At 41.0% G+C, this 17934-nt stretch overlaps 1 protein-coding gene across 1 annotated transcript in view; it reads right to left on the bottom strand.

Moving 5' to 3' along the window:
* Window positions 1-17934, bottom strand: part of RYR3 (ryanodine receptor 3) — a 279454-nt gene that overhangs the window by 106307 nt on the left and 155213 nt on the right. Inside the window, exons 38-45 of the mRNA XM_083504663.1 lie at window positions 17722-17859; window positions 13717-13990; window positions 13155-13269; window positions 4907-5036; window positions 4576-4679; window positions 2869-3004; window positions 1816-1996; window positions 310-418 (exon numbers count right to left, since the gene is read on the bottom strand). Coding sequence (XP_083360789.1) covers window positions 310-418; window positions 1816-1996; window positions 2869-3004; window positions 4576-4679; window positions 4907-5036; window positions 13155-13269; window positions 13717-13990; window positions 17722-17859 — 1187 coding nt within the window. The remainder of the gene's footprint in view (window positions 1-309; window positions 419-1815; window positions 1997-2868; window positions 3005-4575; window positions 4680-4906; window positions 5037-13154; window positions 13270-13716; window positions 13991-17721; window positions 17860-17934) is intronic.

Here is a 17934-nt window from a genome sequence, read left to right as displayed (position 1 = left end):
AAAATTGGCTAAATATTCTTATAATACTCTAGTTCCTCTTTACTTTATTTAAGAGTATCATAAGATTACAACTATTTCAGTGCAGGAGGGAGCCCTCTCAGCAAAAATATACTATTCTGGCCTTCCATTTGAAAATTTAAATGGATAGTTTCATCTTAGTTTAAATTGTCATTTTAGTAAACAGAGATTATTTATACTGATGATAATGATGTGAGAAAGTGACTCAGGTTGCTTGATAATATTTGGAGCTTGAAGTGTGCCGTGTGACCTTTGGCTGCTTCTGCACAAAGAAAAAAAAACCCCACTTACATGCAATTCTGGTGCACAACGCCCAAGCAAATCTATAAGAGCTGAGTAGAAAGACATAATTGCATTGCCCATATGCACAACCTCCTCCTCCTCTTCATCTTCTTCAAGACTGTTAAAAAGAAATCAAGCAGGCATGGATAAAATCCAAAGTGATCTGGAAACTAAAATAGCAATAACAACAAGAATTAAAAGGAAAACCCAGCTTCAACTAAGCAGGGAATAATGGCTGGCTTGTTTTTCTATCTCCTAGTGTGAACCCAAAGCAAGCTGGCACTAATAGAAATGCCTTCTTTTCTTTCTTTCGAGCTTTCACCCAAAAACAAACCCTAGAATGAACTCCATCCGATTCCCCTGTGGGCAGCGTTATGTATTGGCTGGTACCCAGGATGGAATGCACAGCAGCCCACTAGAGTGGGTATATATACTTCCTGAATCCAGATGGACTAAATGCATGTATTGGAATCCCAGCAGAGAAAGATTGAATGCTGTGAGAGGAAGCTATTCAGGGTGGAGATTGGTGTGCGCTTTCCTCTTTCCTCTCCCTTTCCTAATCTGCTCCAGCCCCTCTCCACAAACACAAGCATAACTATGTGTTTGAAAACCCATGGAGAAGAGCAAATGGCTCCCTAACAGGAAGAATTCCTAATTTGGAACAGAGACGCAACAAGTGGGGAATGGTTGTGCACCTCCCTCTCTTCCACTTCTTCCTTCACTCTAAAACACCCCTTCTCAAAGTAGCTCATTTCACATGACTCTGGCATGAGGATTCCCTGGTCTTCAGGGAGCGTTATTGAGCTCAAACAGTAGATAAAGGAGGCTGCACAAATGAGCTGGAGTCCTGCTGATTTGAGTTATTGTTTATTTATATTCCCATTTTTGGCTCAGAGGCACGCAGAGTGATGAAGAGCATATTGATGCAATAAATGTAAATAAAATATCTGTAAGGGTTGTATTTCAACTAACTTTTACTTAGTTGATCAGGGATTGTTCAGAGTACACCCCCTGAAATTATTGGCCCTAAATTAGTCATGTCTATTGTTTCCAATGGGTCTACTGTAAGGAGGATTAACATTGTACATAACCCTAAGTATACCTAACACTTTGTTTCTGAAATCTCAAATTCAATAAACAAAGCGATTCAAAGCATTATATGGGTGCATGTTCATTAGTATTAAGAAATAATATCCAGTACCAAATTACTTCATGGAAGGGTCAGGTCAGCAGTACTGGAAAGAAATTGTGCCTTTAACGGAATGTATTGCAGTTATATAAAGATGTATGTCCATACTTCTAGAGAAGCAAGATTTCTAGGCAATACATCCAGGGAGTATTGTTTTGTTTTTCCATCTGATTATGCCAAGTATTTCTACATGGTTACAGAAGTGAGAGCAATTGCTAAGTGTCCTTTTCTACCGTATGGTATGTTATTGTAACTGACACATCATCAAGGCAGACTTTGAATGGCATATTCCAAAATAATGTCAAGTATTGTGTATATCCACGTACAGTTCCCTCTTATATCCCTGAGAGGGAAGATCAAGAGCTGGGTTCTCAGATATCTTAATTGCTCCTTGCATAGCAGCCAACAAACCATTTCCTCCTTCTCCTCTAAGAGCTGGCCCAAAACATTCGGGACGCCGAATTAGAAGCTTGACAACAACACTGGCATTTTCCTCTACACTTTCACCTAAAAACAAAAAAGCAAATTTTACTGACATGAATAATAAAACCAAACAGTAATGCTGTGTGAACTCTATACATTATTTTTAAAAGAACACGCACACACACCCAAAATCCAAATTTTGTGTAGAGAATTAAACATTCAGATTTCAGATCTTTGATTCAGATTTGCTTTAGTTATTTTCTTCTGGTGTCAAAATGTTGGTTCTCCGAGATAGAACTCAGTAGGAAAGATTGGAGAGGAAATCCGAATGAGCCATTCTGTGTGATAACTAAGGCACTGATCTTAGGAAAAGCCTCAGCCTCAAATAATGGAACCACAATCAGAGCCCATCATCAGAGGCCTTCCTCCTAGTGCCTCTGCTATTTGGCTTAGCACAGGTAACAGCTGGGGAAAGGAACTTCTTCCTTGCAGAGGCCCTTATCTGGAATATTCTTCCCACAGAGGAATACCTGGTGTCTTTCCAGCACCAGGTAAAGCCTTTGTAATTTTAAAGTATGATGGAGTGGATTTTGTGTTTCAATAAACATATTGTGGGAATATTAGTGTATTTTATCTGCTGCTACTTATTTGATTAGTGTTGTTGTTATCCCAATTAACATTGGCTGTCCCTGGAATGTTAGTATTGAAGGGCATGACAAAAATTTACAAAGCCAAAATGGGGAAAAAAGGAATTATAGTTCAAACCTGTAAATCTGCATAAAAACAAATAAAATTTGAATAAAAACAAATGACCAAAACCAAAACCTACAGTTAAAATAGCTTATGATTTTGTGAATGAAGCTTGTGATTTGTTTTCCTAAGATAGGAATTCATGAGATTCAGTCATAGTAAAATATGCATTTTCACATATTTGTCAATCCAGTAACTAAACTTACCATTAACAAAAACAGCAAATCTTAAGAATGACAGATATCGTTCACCCTCTATTGGATTCCAACCAATGTCAGGATATCCTGTTGCTAAAAGCATGGGGCAGCTCTGGAGACCACATCCTGCCAAGTACGTTACAACCTGCCAAACACAAACACTGGTAATATCTACAGGAGGTTTATTCCAATGAATTAAAAGTACAAGGTGATTCAATTTTTAAAATCCATGTGCAAATCTTTGGAAAGAGTAGAAGGAGTGGAACAGTTAATTTTACTGGAGATTACCACTCTGAATTGAGAAAAGAAAGGATCTGTTTGCAGAAAGAATATATTTTCCATACATGGATTTTTTTCTAACTGGCACAAAACTGATTATTGGCAGGGGAGAACACGATACCAAGAAGTCTGAAAAACACTTGTGGTATTTTTATATTGCCCAAGAGAAGATTAGCTCTGGCAACACTAGTCATTCAGCGGGGTGGCACTGAATCCAGATGTATTCACCCGCAAAGAGGTGATCAACAATGACAGAAATATAGATGTCTCAAGCATTCAGTCAAGGACACTCGCAAACACTAGTGTCCCTGACCAAATGCTAGTGTCCCTGGTAACAACCAGGGCTTGAGGGAATAATCAGTCCTGCTCATAGCCTGGCCTCACTCTGATCATGAAAGCATCTCCCAACACTTTTCACTTTCTGAAGGCTTCCCAGAAGCTTACTTTTAGGTAGGGCAGTTGCTTATTTATTTTACACGCATTAGTGGCCAGTGTGGTGAAGCTGAGCAGCCAAGTTGCCCTCCTGACTCTGCATCTTACCTGGATGAAAATGGGGTGGGGTAGCAGCAAGTTTGGGGCTGAAGCTATACCCTAGCAGAGCAAACTCAGTGCTTGCACAGGTGTATCCAGGTAGCCCTGCTCCTGCTGTGTCCTGGAAGGACACTGACAAACTGGAACGTGTCCAGAGGAGGGCAACCAAAATGGTCAAAGGCCTGGAAACGATGCCTTATGAGGAACGGCTAAGGGAGCTGGGCATGTTTAGCCTGGAGAAGAGGAGGTTAAGGGGTGATATGATAGCCATGTTCAAATATATAAAAGGATGTCACATAGAGGAGGGAGAAAGGTTGTTTTCTGCTGCTCCAGAGAAGCTGACACGGAGCAATGGATCCAAACTACAAGAAAGAAGATTCCACCTAAACATTAGGAAGAACTTCCTGACAGTAAGAGCTGTTTGACAGTGGAATTTGCTGCCAAGGAGTGTGGGTGGAGTCTCCTTCTTTGGAGGTCTTTAAGCAGAGGCTTGACAACCATATGTCAGGAGTGCTCTGAAGGTGTTTCCTGCTTGGCAGGGGGTTGGACTCAATGGCCCTTGTGGTCTCTTCCAACTCTATGATTCTATGATTCTAAGATGTAGCAATGCCATCTGTATCAGGAATGTGGCTCCATGGCTCTGCACCACCATACCTTTTTTTAAAAAAAGTATCCTTCATATATTTAATATATTGAAAACAATTTATAAATGAGAGAACTCAAGATTTTATTTTATTTTTACCTTCTGCTTACTATTCTAGTTAAGAGTGAACGGACCGTAGTCATACAATAAAAGTTAAAAATATATGTCAAGTGAAAACTAAGCCTCGTTAAGTAATACATGGCGTGACTGACAATAAAACAAGGGGACCAGAAGAAGAAGAAATTAAGACAGTGAGTGATTACTTTCTCAAGGTCTGGCTCCTCCAGCGCCAGTGCAAGCTCATTATTGTCCATTACTGAGGCAGCTGCTACATCAAGTGGAGTGGAACCCCTCATTGAAGGAGAAGCTGTAGCAAAGACATGATAATGCACAGTAATTAAAGTAATTGGTTTGCAGTTATGATTTGTATGCAGCAGAGGGCAGTAGTTAAATGCAGTTTAGATGAAACCCAACCATTCGCATATAAAAAACCGCCAAACCAAGATCGCAGCACAATCGAAAGCTAAAAGGCCATAAGTTAAACTTGTGATATGGCAAATGTAGGTGAATGACTATCAAAATTATACAACATACCAAGTCCAACGCTGCTGTTTTCAAGTAAGTAGCTTAGATGCTCAAACATAGCTTTTTGGTTCTGGCGACTGATTCGACAAAAATAGCACAGGAACCGACAACAACTTGCTACCATTTTTGGAAAAGCGATCTGTGGAGGGAAAAGAACAGTGCCGAATAATAGGAAGCATTAATTTCTGCTCAATTTCCTAATGAATAAATAACTGATATGCAGTCTGCAGAAATAAGGGAATCTCCAGTGCAAATGGCAGAGTACCCTTGATGATGAAGTGCTGGCAAAACCTGTTTAAGAACTTTGGAATGGAGACAATAGTGTCAGGAGTGTGTGCAGGAGCTAGGCCCTGTGACCAGTAGGACTTCACAGGACTGGGGCCTCCCTAAGTTTGTTCAGAAGAGGCAAGGCACGGCCTCACAGGTGAGGCCAATTGGTAACTCACAGCACCTGGTGGCAAGAGCCAGGAAGGGATATAAGGCCAGCATTTCCCTTTGGCTCTTGCCACCAGGTGCTGTGAGTTACCAATTGGCCTCACCTGTGCGGCCGCGCCTTGCCTCTTCAGAACAAACTTAGTAAGGCCCCAGTCCTGCAAAGTCCTACTGGTCACAGGGCCTAGCTCCTGTACACACTCCTGACAGATAGTTTGGATCCTGTGTTGCTCCCCTGCAAGTAAAAGTGCTCCTTTTGTTGATGGAAGGATCTCTCATCCACTTAAGGTCCCCTGAAGCTCCCACAATGCTCTAGATGATCCCCCCAAAGTCTATTAAACAGATTCTAGGGGTGATGGTAGTTCAGAGGGTTAAAGAGGAAACCAGCAATAGTTGTCTCCACACAGCAGGGCCACACAAAGGCAGCAATGGGAGGAGCACTCACAGGATTGGCTCCACTGTTGAGCTCATGGAGCCCCAACCCTGTCCCACCCAGCTAAGCTACTACTGGTGCTGCTATTGGGAGGGCAGCTCTGTGGCTCCAGCAAACACCACACAGACCACGACTGATCTCCTCTCCCTCTCTCTTTTTCTGAGAAAGAAACATGGGGGGAAACAAAACAGGTAGTAAAGGCCTCTGTAAACTAGATGTGTTAAATGTCAGCTCAGTTCAAGTCAGTGATTACACAAAACCTCTATTTTAAATTCATCAACAGTTCAAAGAACAGTTTACATGGTCTATGCTGCCAGCTTATGAAAAGAAAACTCAGAGAAAAATAATAACGCATGTACGCCTAACTATAATGCAGCCAGGGGAATTATATCTTGCTTTAATAAATCTTATTCTTCATGTCAATTAAATAAAAGTTAATAATCACATCTGGCCATAGGACTGAGCAGAGCAGCAGAATCACTACGGCATCCATAGTTCTGCTGGCTACAGAAGGGAAATGTTTGCTGCACCACTTCCAGGCTAGCACAACAGAGGGGCCTAGATCGGTCCCTTTACTTGTTAATGTGTTGCCTTACAATCCAGCAGATCCCTGGGTGCCCCTTTTCTATTTTCACCCCTCCAAAATATCCCACCATAGCTTGAGCTGGCTGCTGTTGGTGGGAACATCACCCGTGGCAGCTCTTGAACAACTAAACTACAGATTCCTTCCAATAGCACCTTAGAGACCAACTAAGTTTGTTGTTGGTTTGCCAAACCAACAACAAACTTAGTTGGTCTCTAAGGTGCTACTGGAAGGATTTTTAAAAATTTTGTTTCAACTACGGCAGACCAACACGGCTACCTACCTGTAACTAGAACTAACCTACAGAGTCGTTTTAGGAACCATGAATCTACAGTCTTGACAATCAAACAAAAAACACTTCAACAACCAGTTGCAAAGCACTTAAATTCAGAGAATCACAATCTCTCTGATTTATTGATTACTGCAATAGAAAAGTTATCTGATCCTAGAAGATTTGAAACAAGGGTTCTGGGTCTAAAGACTTGACACCTTGAAACCATATGGTGTCAGTCTGGAGGATAATAACTGACATACCTCACTACTCCAAACCAAACACCTTAATATTCTATCCTCTGTGTTCTAGAACTGGCTACAGCATATCACAGCAATTGAAGAAGGTGGAAGCCAAAAGGTTTTACTAAATATATATATATCTGAGTTGTTAGTTGCTGTAATATATATACACTGTGTGGAAATTATGAAGAAACTAAGCAAAGTGCAAATAGATGCATCAGAATTAGTGCTGTGCCTTACTGCATCATCAAAAACCGAAATAGTGAAGCATGGTAATTCTCAGGCTGTTATTAAAGATCCACTTTACTTACCTTGGTATAAAAAAGTTGTTTGCCCAATCCAAGAAAAAGAAGCAACCGTCCCCTGTGACCCTCCCCCCTGCAATACTTACTATGCAGAAAGCATTCATAACCCTAATCTGAAAGGCCCTTATAATAAAATGGCAGTTTCGCATGCATCATCAATGCAGATAAGACCCTCATAAATATTTCTACATCATCATGCTAAGAGAAGACAAGCCCAGTAATCTCTGTCCAATAGTAAAAGCATTAGAATGTTTTTTCTCAGCCATTTGCACCATAGAGGGCATGTCTGGGTCAATACTCAAAGCTATTAGCAATTGTCTTCTGTCATCATAAAACATTTGTCATACACATTTGTCAGCCTGAGTAAGAACTTACAACCATTCAAGTGTCAAACAGAAGAGTGCCACAATAATCGTTCACTCTCCTAAAATATCAGCAGTAGAGTAACATTGGAATTCTGCAGCTTGAATCTTGATAAATGGTAAGCTGTTGAAATACATCCTACTGGCATAATCCAACTGTTTTATTATATCCCATCCAGAGGCATAGCTAGGTGATCTTGCGCCCCTGGCAGAACCATCCAGATTGCGCTCCCTAGCCATGGACAAATTAGCTCTTCTTTCCACCTCTCCTTCACCCTCTATTTAAAACCATTTCTTATGAGGCAATAATCGATATTTATATTGATGGACGAGGGATGCGGGTGGCGCTGTGGGTTAAACCACAGAGCCTAGGACTTGCCGATCAGAAGGTCGGCGGTTTGAATCCCCGCGATGGGGTGAGCTCCCGTTGCTCGGTCCCTGCTCCTGCCAACCTAGCAGTTCGAAAGCACGTCAAGTGCAAGTAGTTAATAGGTACCGCTCTGGCAGGAAGGTAAACGCCGTTTCCGTGCGCTGCTCTGGTTCGCCAGAAGCAGCTTGGTCATGCTGGCCACATGACCCGGAAGCTGTACGCCGGCTCCCTCGGCCAATAAAGCGAGATGAGCACCGCAACCCCAGAGTCGGTCACGACTGGACCTAATGGTCAGGGGTCCCTTTACCTTTTTATATTGATGGACATATTTTTAGCCAATTTTGCGGGGAGGCCCCCATTGCCGGTACCCCTGGCACCACCCCCTAGCTACAGCCCTGATCCCACCCCATATTTACATGATAGCATCCAAGTGCTCCCAGTAATATACTGACAAAGCCTTTCCCAACTTGCTGTGCCCCAGATGTTTGAACCACAACTCCAATCAGCCTCAATCAGTGCTGACTGGGATTGATTGGAGATGTAGTCCAAAATACGGAAAGGGCACCAGGTTGGGGAAGATGGCATTAAAAATGTGCCATGTCGACTCTCACTCTTTTTTCAGTAAATGAGACAAAATCATTTTTGATCCTTTTCATTATGTACCTTATATTAAAATCATATGATTTTATAGGCATGCACCTATTTCAGGTGCTTGTGGCACTCAACCTATAATCTTAAAAGCCATATACTTTGAAGCTCAATTGGACTGCATACAACACAGATTTAAGATATATTGTTGTTGTTTAGTCGTTTAGTCGTGTCCGACTCTTCGTGACCCCATGGACCAGAGCACGCCTGGCACTCCTGACTTCCACTGCCTCCCGCAGACTCATGTTTGTAGCTTCAAGAACACTGTCCAAGCATCTTGTCCTCTGTCGTCCCCTTCTCCTTGTGCCTTCAATCTTTCCCAACATCAGGGTCTTTTCCAGGGAGTCTTCTCTTCTCATGAGGTGGCCAAAGTATTGGAGCCTCAGCTTCACGATCTGTCCTTCCAGTGACCACTCAGGGCTGATTTCCTTAAGAATGGATGCGTTTGATCTTCTTGCAGTCCATGGGACTCTCAAGAGTCTCCTCCAGCACCATAATTCAAAAGCATCAATTCTTCGGCGATCAGCCTTCTTTATGGTCCAGCTCTCACTTCCATACATCACTACTGGGAAAACCATGGCTTTAACTATACGAACCTTTGTTGGCAAGGTGATGTCTCTGCTTTTTAAGATACTGTCTAGGTTTGCCATCGCCTTTCTCCCAAGGAGCAGGCGTCTTTTAATTTCGTGACTGCTGTCACCATCTGCAGTGATCATGGAGCCCAAGAAGGTAAAATCTCTCACTGCCTCCATTTCTTCCCCTTCTATTTGCCAGGAGGTGATGGGACCAGTGGCCAAGATCTTCATTTTTTTGATGTTGAGCTTCAGACCATATTCTGCGCTCTCCTCTTTCACCCTCATTAAAAGGTTCTTTAATTCTTCTTCACTTTCTGCCATCAAGGTTGTGTCATCTGCATATCTGAGGTTGTTGATATTTTTTCCGGCGATCTTAATTCCGGCTTGGGATTCCTCCAGCCCAGCCTTTCACACGATGAATTCTGCATATAAGTTAAATAAGCAGGGAGACAATATACAGCCTTGCTGTACTCATTTCCCAATTTTGAACCAATCAGTTGTTCCATATCCAGTTCTAACTGTAGCTTCTTGTCCCACATAGAGATTTCTCAGGAGACAGATGAGGTGATCAGGCACTCCCATTTCTTTAAGAACTTGCCATAGTTTGCTGTGGTCGACACAGTCAAAGGCTTTTGCATAGTCAATGAAGCAAAAGTAGATGTCTTTCTGGAACTCTCTAGCTTTCTCCATAATCCAGCACATGTTTGCAATTTGGTCTCTGGTTCCTCTGCCTCTTCTAAATCCAGCTTGCACTTCTGGGAGTTCTAGGTCCACATACTGCTTGAGCCTTGCTTGTAGAATTTTAAGCATAACCTTGCTAGCATGTGAAATGAGTGCAATTGTGCGGTAGTTGGAGCATTCTTTGGCACTGCCCTTCTTTGGGATTGGGATGTAGACTGATCTTCTCCAATCCTCTGGCCACTGCTGAGTTTTCCAAACTTGCTGGCATATTGAGTGTAGCACCTTAACAGCATCATCTTTTAAAATTTTAAGTAGTTCAGCTGGAATACCATCACTTCCACTGGCCTTGTTATTTGCAGTGCTTTCTAAGGCCCATTTGACTTCACTCTCCAGGATGTCTGGCTTAAGGTCAGCAACCACAGTACCTGGGGTGTACGAGCCATCCATATCTTTCTGGTATAATTCCTCTGTGTATTCTTGCCACCTCTTCTTGATGTCTTCTGCTTCTGTTAGGTCCTTACCACTTTTGTCCTTTATTATGGTAATCTTTGTACGAAATGTCCCTTTCATATCTCCAATTTTCTTGAACAGATCTCTGGTTCTTCCCATTCTGTTGTTTTCCTCTATTTCTTTGCATTGCTCGTTTAAGAAGGCCTTCTTGTCTCTCCTTGCTATTTTTTGGAAATCTGCATTCAATTTCCTGTATCTTTCACTATCTCCCTCGCATTTTGCTTGCCTTCTCTCACCCGCTATTTGTAAGGCCTCATTGGACAGCCACTTTGCTTTCTTGCATTTCCTTTTCATTGGGATGGTTTTAGTTGCTGCCTCCTATATAATGTTACGAGCCTCCACCCATAGTTCTTCAGGCCCTCTGTCCACCAAATCTAAATCCTTAAACCTGTTCCTCACTTCCACTGTGTATTCATAAGGGATTTGACTTAGATTGTATCTTACCGGCCCAGTGGTTTTTCCTACTTATCTTCAGTTTAAGCTTGAATTTTGCTATAAGGAGCTGATGATCTGAGCCACAGTCAGCTCCAGGTCTTGTTTTTGCTGACTGTATAGAGCTTCTCCATCTTTGGCTGCAGAGAATATAATCAATCTGATTTCGATGCTGCCCATCTGGTGATGTCCATGTGTAGAGTCATCTCTTGTGTTGTTGGAAAAGAGTGTTTGTGATTACCAGCTTGTTCTCTTGGCAGAACTCTATTAGCCTTTGCCCTGCTTCGTTCTGAACTCCAAGGCCAAACTTGCCAGTTGTTCCTTTTATCTCTTGACTCCCTACTTTAGCATTCCAATCCCCTATAATGAGAAGAACATCCTTCTTTGGTGTCATTTCTATAAGGTGTTGTAAGTCTTCATAGAATTGGTCAATTTCAGTTTCTTCAGCACCGGTGGTTGGTGCATAAACTTGGATTACTGTGATGTTAAAAGGTCTGCCTTGGATTCGTATCGAGATCATTCTATCATTTTTGAGATTGCATCCCAGTACAGCTTTTGCCACTCTTTTATTGACTATGAGGGCCACTCCATTTCTTTTACGGGATTCTTGCCCACAGTAGTAGATATGATGGTCATCCGAACTGAATTCGCCCATTCCCGTCCATTTTAGTTCACTGATGCCCAGGATGTCAATATTTATTCTTTCCATCTCATTTTTGTCCACATCCAACTTACCAAGGTTCATGGTTCTTACATTCCAGGTTCCTATGCAATATTTTTCTTTACAGCATTGGACTTTCCTTTCGCTTCCAGGCATATCTGCAACTGAGCGTCCTTTCGGCTTTGGCCCAGCCGCTTCATCAGCTCTGAATCTACTTGTACTTGTCCTCCGCTCTTCCTCAGTAGCATGTTGGACGCCTTCCGACCTGAGGGGCTCATCTTCCAGCGTCATAACTTTTATATGCCTGTTGTCTTTGTCCATGGAGTTTTCTTGGCAGGGATACTGGAGTGGCTTGCCGGTTCCTGCTTCAGGTGGATCACGTTTGGTCAAAACTCTCCACTATGACCTGTCCATCTTGGGTGGCCCTGCACGGCATAGCTCATAGCTCCTCTGAGTTATTCAAGCCCCTTCGCCACGGCAAGGCAGTGATCCATGAAGGGGTAAGATATATTAGAAAGACTGTGATGATGTTACTACTCTTTTCAGACAAATGATTTTCCTGCAGAAAAGTCATGAGGAATTATTTTTGAACCAGAAAATACAAAAGTACAAAGCTCCGTGTTTGCTAGACCTTCTTCACATCACCAAAATGAGACACAGATCACAGCAACACTTAAGGCAGGCCAAGCTCAGGAACATACAACCCTTTTCTCATTCATATGCACCGATTTACAACTGATTCACAACTAAGAGAGGTTTTAATGTACTGAGATCTGCATCCCAACCTCCAAAGCTCAAGAGTATGTATACAGAGAAATAAAACATTGTACTGTACCACTTCAGAAGTCCAATGTTTATTCAATTAGAAAATGTTTAACCTCTTGATCAAAAGTGGTGTACAAATAAAACTTATAGACAAACACAAGTAAAATCCCCAAGCCAATCGAAAAAAAATATTCACAAAACCATCATAATTTGTTGGTGCCATCTGTCTCAGGAAACAATAGAGGAGTGCACCTTTGGGGGGGGTGAATCCCTCCCAAAATTAAGCCTTTCTAAAATCCTGTTAACTCATGGAAAGAGTAACACATTTGCTTAGCTATTCCCCACATACAGATAGGACTTTAAAATGCTCAACTGACACATTTTCTGGAACTATTTTCACACATTTTCCTCCTTTGAGCATTTACTTTGAAACTTTTGAGACCTCTTAGCACATTACAGTTTTAACAGGTATATGTCAACACCTGCACTGTGTTTCCATTAACACTGTAATGCTTATAGTACATGCACATCTTTTTCTCACCTTTTGTACACTACAGGAGAACACACTATTCCTGTTAAAATCTCAGTAAGTAAAAAGGTTGAACACACATTACACAGTAACCCCTATGTGTGTAACTGAATGCAGGTTTCAATTATTTGGGCTTATATGCAAACTTATGTGTGCATTTTCCGCAAGTGCTCCCAGTAGACGACTGTTTTACTAATATATAGTATTGGCATGCTGCTTAGAACCAGCTTGGCTGAAGCATTTTAACAATTTCCAGCTTCTCTTTTTGTATGTGTGATCTTTGTAGTCCATCTTTAGTGCAAGAAACCTTGCCTATGCAACTCCCATCATCCATGGAGCTAACAGCTCATACTCTGTACTGCACAAGATAAATATACTAGTCTTCTTTACCCGCAGTTCCTTCCAGCTACAGAAGGCATGCTTCATAACAATCACAGCAAAAATACTTGTGAAATTACCTGAGATTTGTCTCCTCCAAGCACATTTACCATTACTTCCATAACTGTCTCATGCATACCCAGGACTCTCATTAAGTTAGGATGCTGATAAAATACTTTGTTGTTCATTATATCTCTAAATGGGATAAGAACAAATTCAACAAAAAGAATCATTCTTTCTCCTGCAAGATCCGTGTTTATCAAGCACACAGAATAAGCACTGCAATTTTAAGGTTCAGAATTAAAGAGCAATTACAAAGATATGACTATATTCTAATTCCAAGATTACAACACACATTACAAGGTTATTATCAAGAACAACGTAGACTGTTTCTCTACCAATATACCAACTCAGTTTAGGCAGGTTCATAGATGTTCATATGAAAAGTAAAGTGGTTGTGATAAAAATGGGTGCATATAAAGTTCATTTATTCATTCATAATTGAACCAAACCAATATTGTAGCACATGTACAAAATTAGGTTTTATACGGGCTTAAGCTACTATTATAACTAGGGCCGTAAGTTTAATATTTCAATATTTACTTTTATTTAAAACATACAAATAAAATGTTTATTTCATACCCAAGGCCATTAATCATAAGCAATTCTTCTTCTTTTCCCATTCTGACGCTGAGGAGGGAACGAATTTGACCCAGCGCTGCTAATAAGTTGATTGTGTCCTGCACAGATGTAGCACTTATAGTGTAGGATTTCCTCAGAGCCTGAAGCAGCTCGCCAATGCTGTCATACTGCCTTCGAAGGAGGTTAAACATAATACGAACTAATTCTGGATCTTGGATCTGATCTTCTTGAGCCCAGCGAACCATAGTTTGAGATATTAACTCCTTCAGAGTAGCTGCAATAGAGGTTGGGGGGGGTTTGAGGAGAAAAGAAAACGCAAACTATTATCCACTGAAAAGACATAATTTAAAAGGATTCTTTGAATTCAGTAACCTGAAAGCTAAATTATCAATGACTACCAAAATTATTCAGAAAATACTATTATTAACTGCTGGGAGAAAGGGTCTGGCTATTACTAGATAGCGGCTCTCACCATGATTCCATAGTATAGTTCAGAGATGGTTTCTTGGGTGGGGGTGGGGGTGGAGGCAATTTCCCTGTCCCCCAAAGCTCACAGCATCTCTCCCGGGGCTTCTGTCTGCCAATTATTTTTTATTGATTTTCCATAATTTTTAACAAATTGTCACCAAATTAATACAAATCCAATACACATTTAAAAGCTAACTTCCCACCCACCCCCAATGTCCCTTTTGATTTCCTCCCTCCTTTCCTGCTTCCAATAAAATAACTTTTCCAACTATAATTTCAAAATACATTCGTCCCTTCTTCCTATACATCACATGTTCAATTACCAATTTCTGCTATGGCTTTTATGCGTTGTTATAACCTGTTCTCAAAATAGTCGAGTAGAGTAAATCCTCTTTTATCTACAATAGTCATTCATCAATTTTGAAGCATTTCCTTCTGATACCTCTTAGGTAACACTTTGCCTGAAAAAAACAGATCTTGCTTCATCCCAGGCAACATACACGCATTCCTCCCTAACATGGCCTTAAGTATTGCTGTCTGACATCTGCCTCCAGTAATAAACAACTCAGCCTCACTGGTGCTGCATGCAGAGGGTGAAAATGAAACCTCTAGAATTTTTTTTGTATAAATAAATAATATACATTCCACTCCCCCCAACACTGCTAATCCCCCAGCATCACCCACCCTTCACATTTTGCCAATTTTAACCCTCAGTTTTACATACAACCAGCTCCTTAATAAATCATTAATAAATAAATAAACATAATCCCTATCTCTTCTTCTCTGTCTGAAAGCCCCAGAAGCCGTCAAGATGGTATACATCGTGGTCCATCCTGTTCTTTCACTGTTCTTATTTTCACCTTCAAGCTTCGAGAGCGGGTGGGTGGGCTGATGTAATCTCAACAAAATCCATATCTCCTCTCCATCCCCCGTCCCGCAAACCAATACATCTTCCTGCAGCCCATCCTGCCGATCGTCAGTTTCATCACATCCAACTCCACAGTTTATTCTCTTCCGAATGCTTAACAGACAGTCAATCCAGCTGTTACCAATCTTTTCTTCTTTACTATTTCTATTTCATACTACGGAGTTCCAAGGGGTGGTCAAAATCATTCAAGGTTATTACTCTCCATCTTCTTTCAGGCAAAGTCCTTACTTATAAAAGAAATCCATCGCAAAGAGGTATCTTTAAAGTCCACTCTCCTTGAAAACTTTACATTCCATTGCTTTAGGGAAGGGTAGATAACACAGATTTATTAACACATTCACTGTTAATAAATCATTCTCAAATTGCCCCCCTTAAAAATCAAATTGCCACCCTATGGGCTGTGTGCCCCACATTGGGAACCACAGATGCAGACCTAATGGCAAACGACTACTAAACGTCCTGTTAAACTGTTGAAATCTGTTTGGTTAATGCAAATAAAGCAAACACTTAAATTAAAATCAGAGTCCATGTGATCAAAATAAGCTACCCATCACGAAGGGGTCAGCTTTTTCATGTCATTCATCATTATGAATAATAATGTCAGTTTTGTGAGGCATAATGTCCTGGATAATGTTCCCTCTCTTGAAAATAAATTTCAAAGGAGCAAAAATATTTTATTTATGGTTATGCCATGCATGTCCCTGTCAAATATGCTTTCAAATCAGCATGTTTTTGTATGACATTTTATATTGCTTTTATACCACACCAAGCTTTAAAAAAAAAAAAGAATTTTAAGAGACGGTATATCATAAGCTTCTATGAAGAGGATTAGTGAAGTACATATACAGAGTGATGTTATCCCTAACCAAAGGAGGCTGCAGATAGCATATCCAAAAATGTTTTACAAACTCTGCTTAATAGCTATTGCTAGCTTCATGCCATCAGTGACCTAGAATTCCTGAGGTCCTGAATACATGGACACTTCCGAAGTAAATATATTTGTGTTTCATTTTTAATGGTTGACTGGATAAACCACCGGAGCATCAAATTCCATGCATCCTTTACAAAGCTATCTCTGAATCCCAGCTTACTTAACTGTAAATTATGCATTAGTAGTATTACAAAAACACCAGACACCGAACCTTGCCAACATTTAAAAAGTGGTCTGTAGAGGAGGAAAGTGGTGAATCTGTAGCTAGCCAGATGTGGCTGGAATATAAGTCCCACCATTCACCTCCATCAGATGCACCAGCTACTCCAGAAGATTGAGGGGGCCCAACGTGATGTTGCGTGACATCCTGACATCGCATGCATGGCCCTCTGAACATTAAGGGGGCCCAGCCCCTCAAAAAAAAATTGGGGGAGTGGCTGCACAATCTGCATTTTATGCCTAACTTACTGATCAAAAAAGGTCAGTTGTAGCCTTACGATGGTAAAAAGATGATGATGAAGAAGAGTTTGGATTTGATATCCCACCTTTCACTCCCTTTAAGGAGTCTCAAAGCGGCTAACATTCTCCTTTCCCTTCCTCCCCCACAACAAACACTCTGTGAGGTGAGTGGGGCTGAGAGACTTCAAAGACTTCAAAGAAGTATGACTGGCCCAAGGTCACCCAGCAGCTGCATGTGGAGGAGCGGAGACTCAAACCCGGTTCCCCAGATTACGAGACTACCGCTCTTAACCACTACACCACACTGTTCAAGACACTCTCTCAGCAAAACATTGCCTTAGCCTTCCATATTAAATGATATGACATTCCTCACAAAGCAACAGTGTGTAGCATTTTTGTCATCTTGTCATCTAAACCTGCTTGGAGAACCTATCATAGATTGGGTCCAATATTATCACAGCTCCGGTGAAGCTGCCCCAACAACAGCTGCAAATTTCTCCCGAAAAACATCCCTGCAGAACAACCAGGCAGAGAGTGCCATTCATTTCTACCTATATTTATTTTCATTCTGTATTATGCAGGTCATTAAACATTGGAAGGAATTACTGTATGCCATACTAATTAGCTCTAAGTGATTGATGACTGCCTGAAAGAATTCACTAAGGCTCAGGGGGGAAAGTTGGTGGATGTATTCAGCACAGTTTATAGCACTGGTGCTTTGAAAGATAACCCACATATAACCAAAATGTATTGTAAACGAAAAACTAATTGATATTTCATTATGCCTGCAAAGGATAACATATCAAGACAAGATATGTATGAGCCTTTCCCCCAATGTTCACAGCCTCTTCATTCCTCTCCTTGCTTGCGTCATAATAAAAGCAGAAATTCTCTCATTAACCATTCACTTCCTCTGAATGAGGAAACTACAATTAGCAGCTTTGGAACAAGCCAGGAAATTAAACTGACCTTATCCTAACAACCCCCCGCCCCCCCAAAAATGCCATGTATCATTAGTGGTGCAACTTTGAGAACATCTATTAATGAATCGCTACTATCCTTGTGTAAATATAAGGCAAGATTGGAATCTGGAAGTTCTTGGCTCATATTCATTCATGCATACTTCACAGCTGACTGTTCACCTGCTTCCAGGTGTATTATTTTCTTCTCTAAAAATTAAATAAAATGAATTAGTATGAATAACAATTCAAGCTCTTACTGGGATATTTTTCTTCTTCCTCTGTAGGTTCTCTCTTTTCTGTTTTTGGTGGTCCTTTTATTTTATATACCAATGAACGTAGCTTGCCAGTCCATGACAGATCTTCCTCTTCTTCCTCTTCTCCCTCTAATGGAATACCTAATGGGTAATAAACTCATTTTGAAATGAAGTGCAGTTTGTGTTTTGCCAGAATTCCCATGATATTAAACTGAT

The sequence above is a fragment of the Podarcis liolepis genome (genome assembly GCF_965112155.1).
Source record: "Podarcis liolepis genome assembly, chromosome: 1".
In the NCBI taxonomy this organism is placed as follows: domain Eukaryota; kingdom Metazoa; phylum Chordata; class Lepidosauria; order Squamata; family Lacertidae; genus Podarcis; species Podarcis liolepis.
The sequence above is the reverse complement of the archived record's forward strand: the minus strand, read 5'-3'. Positions and strand labels throughout refer to the sequence as shown.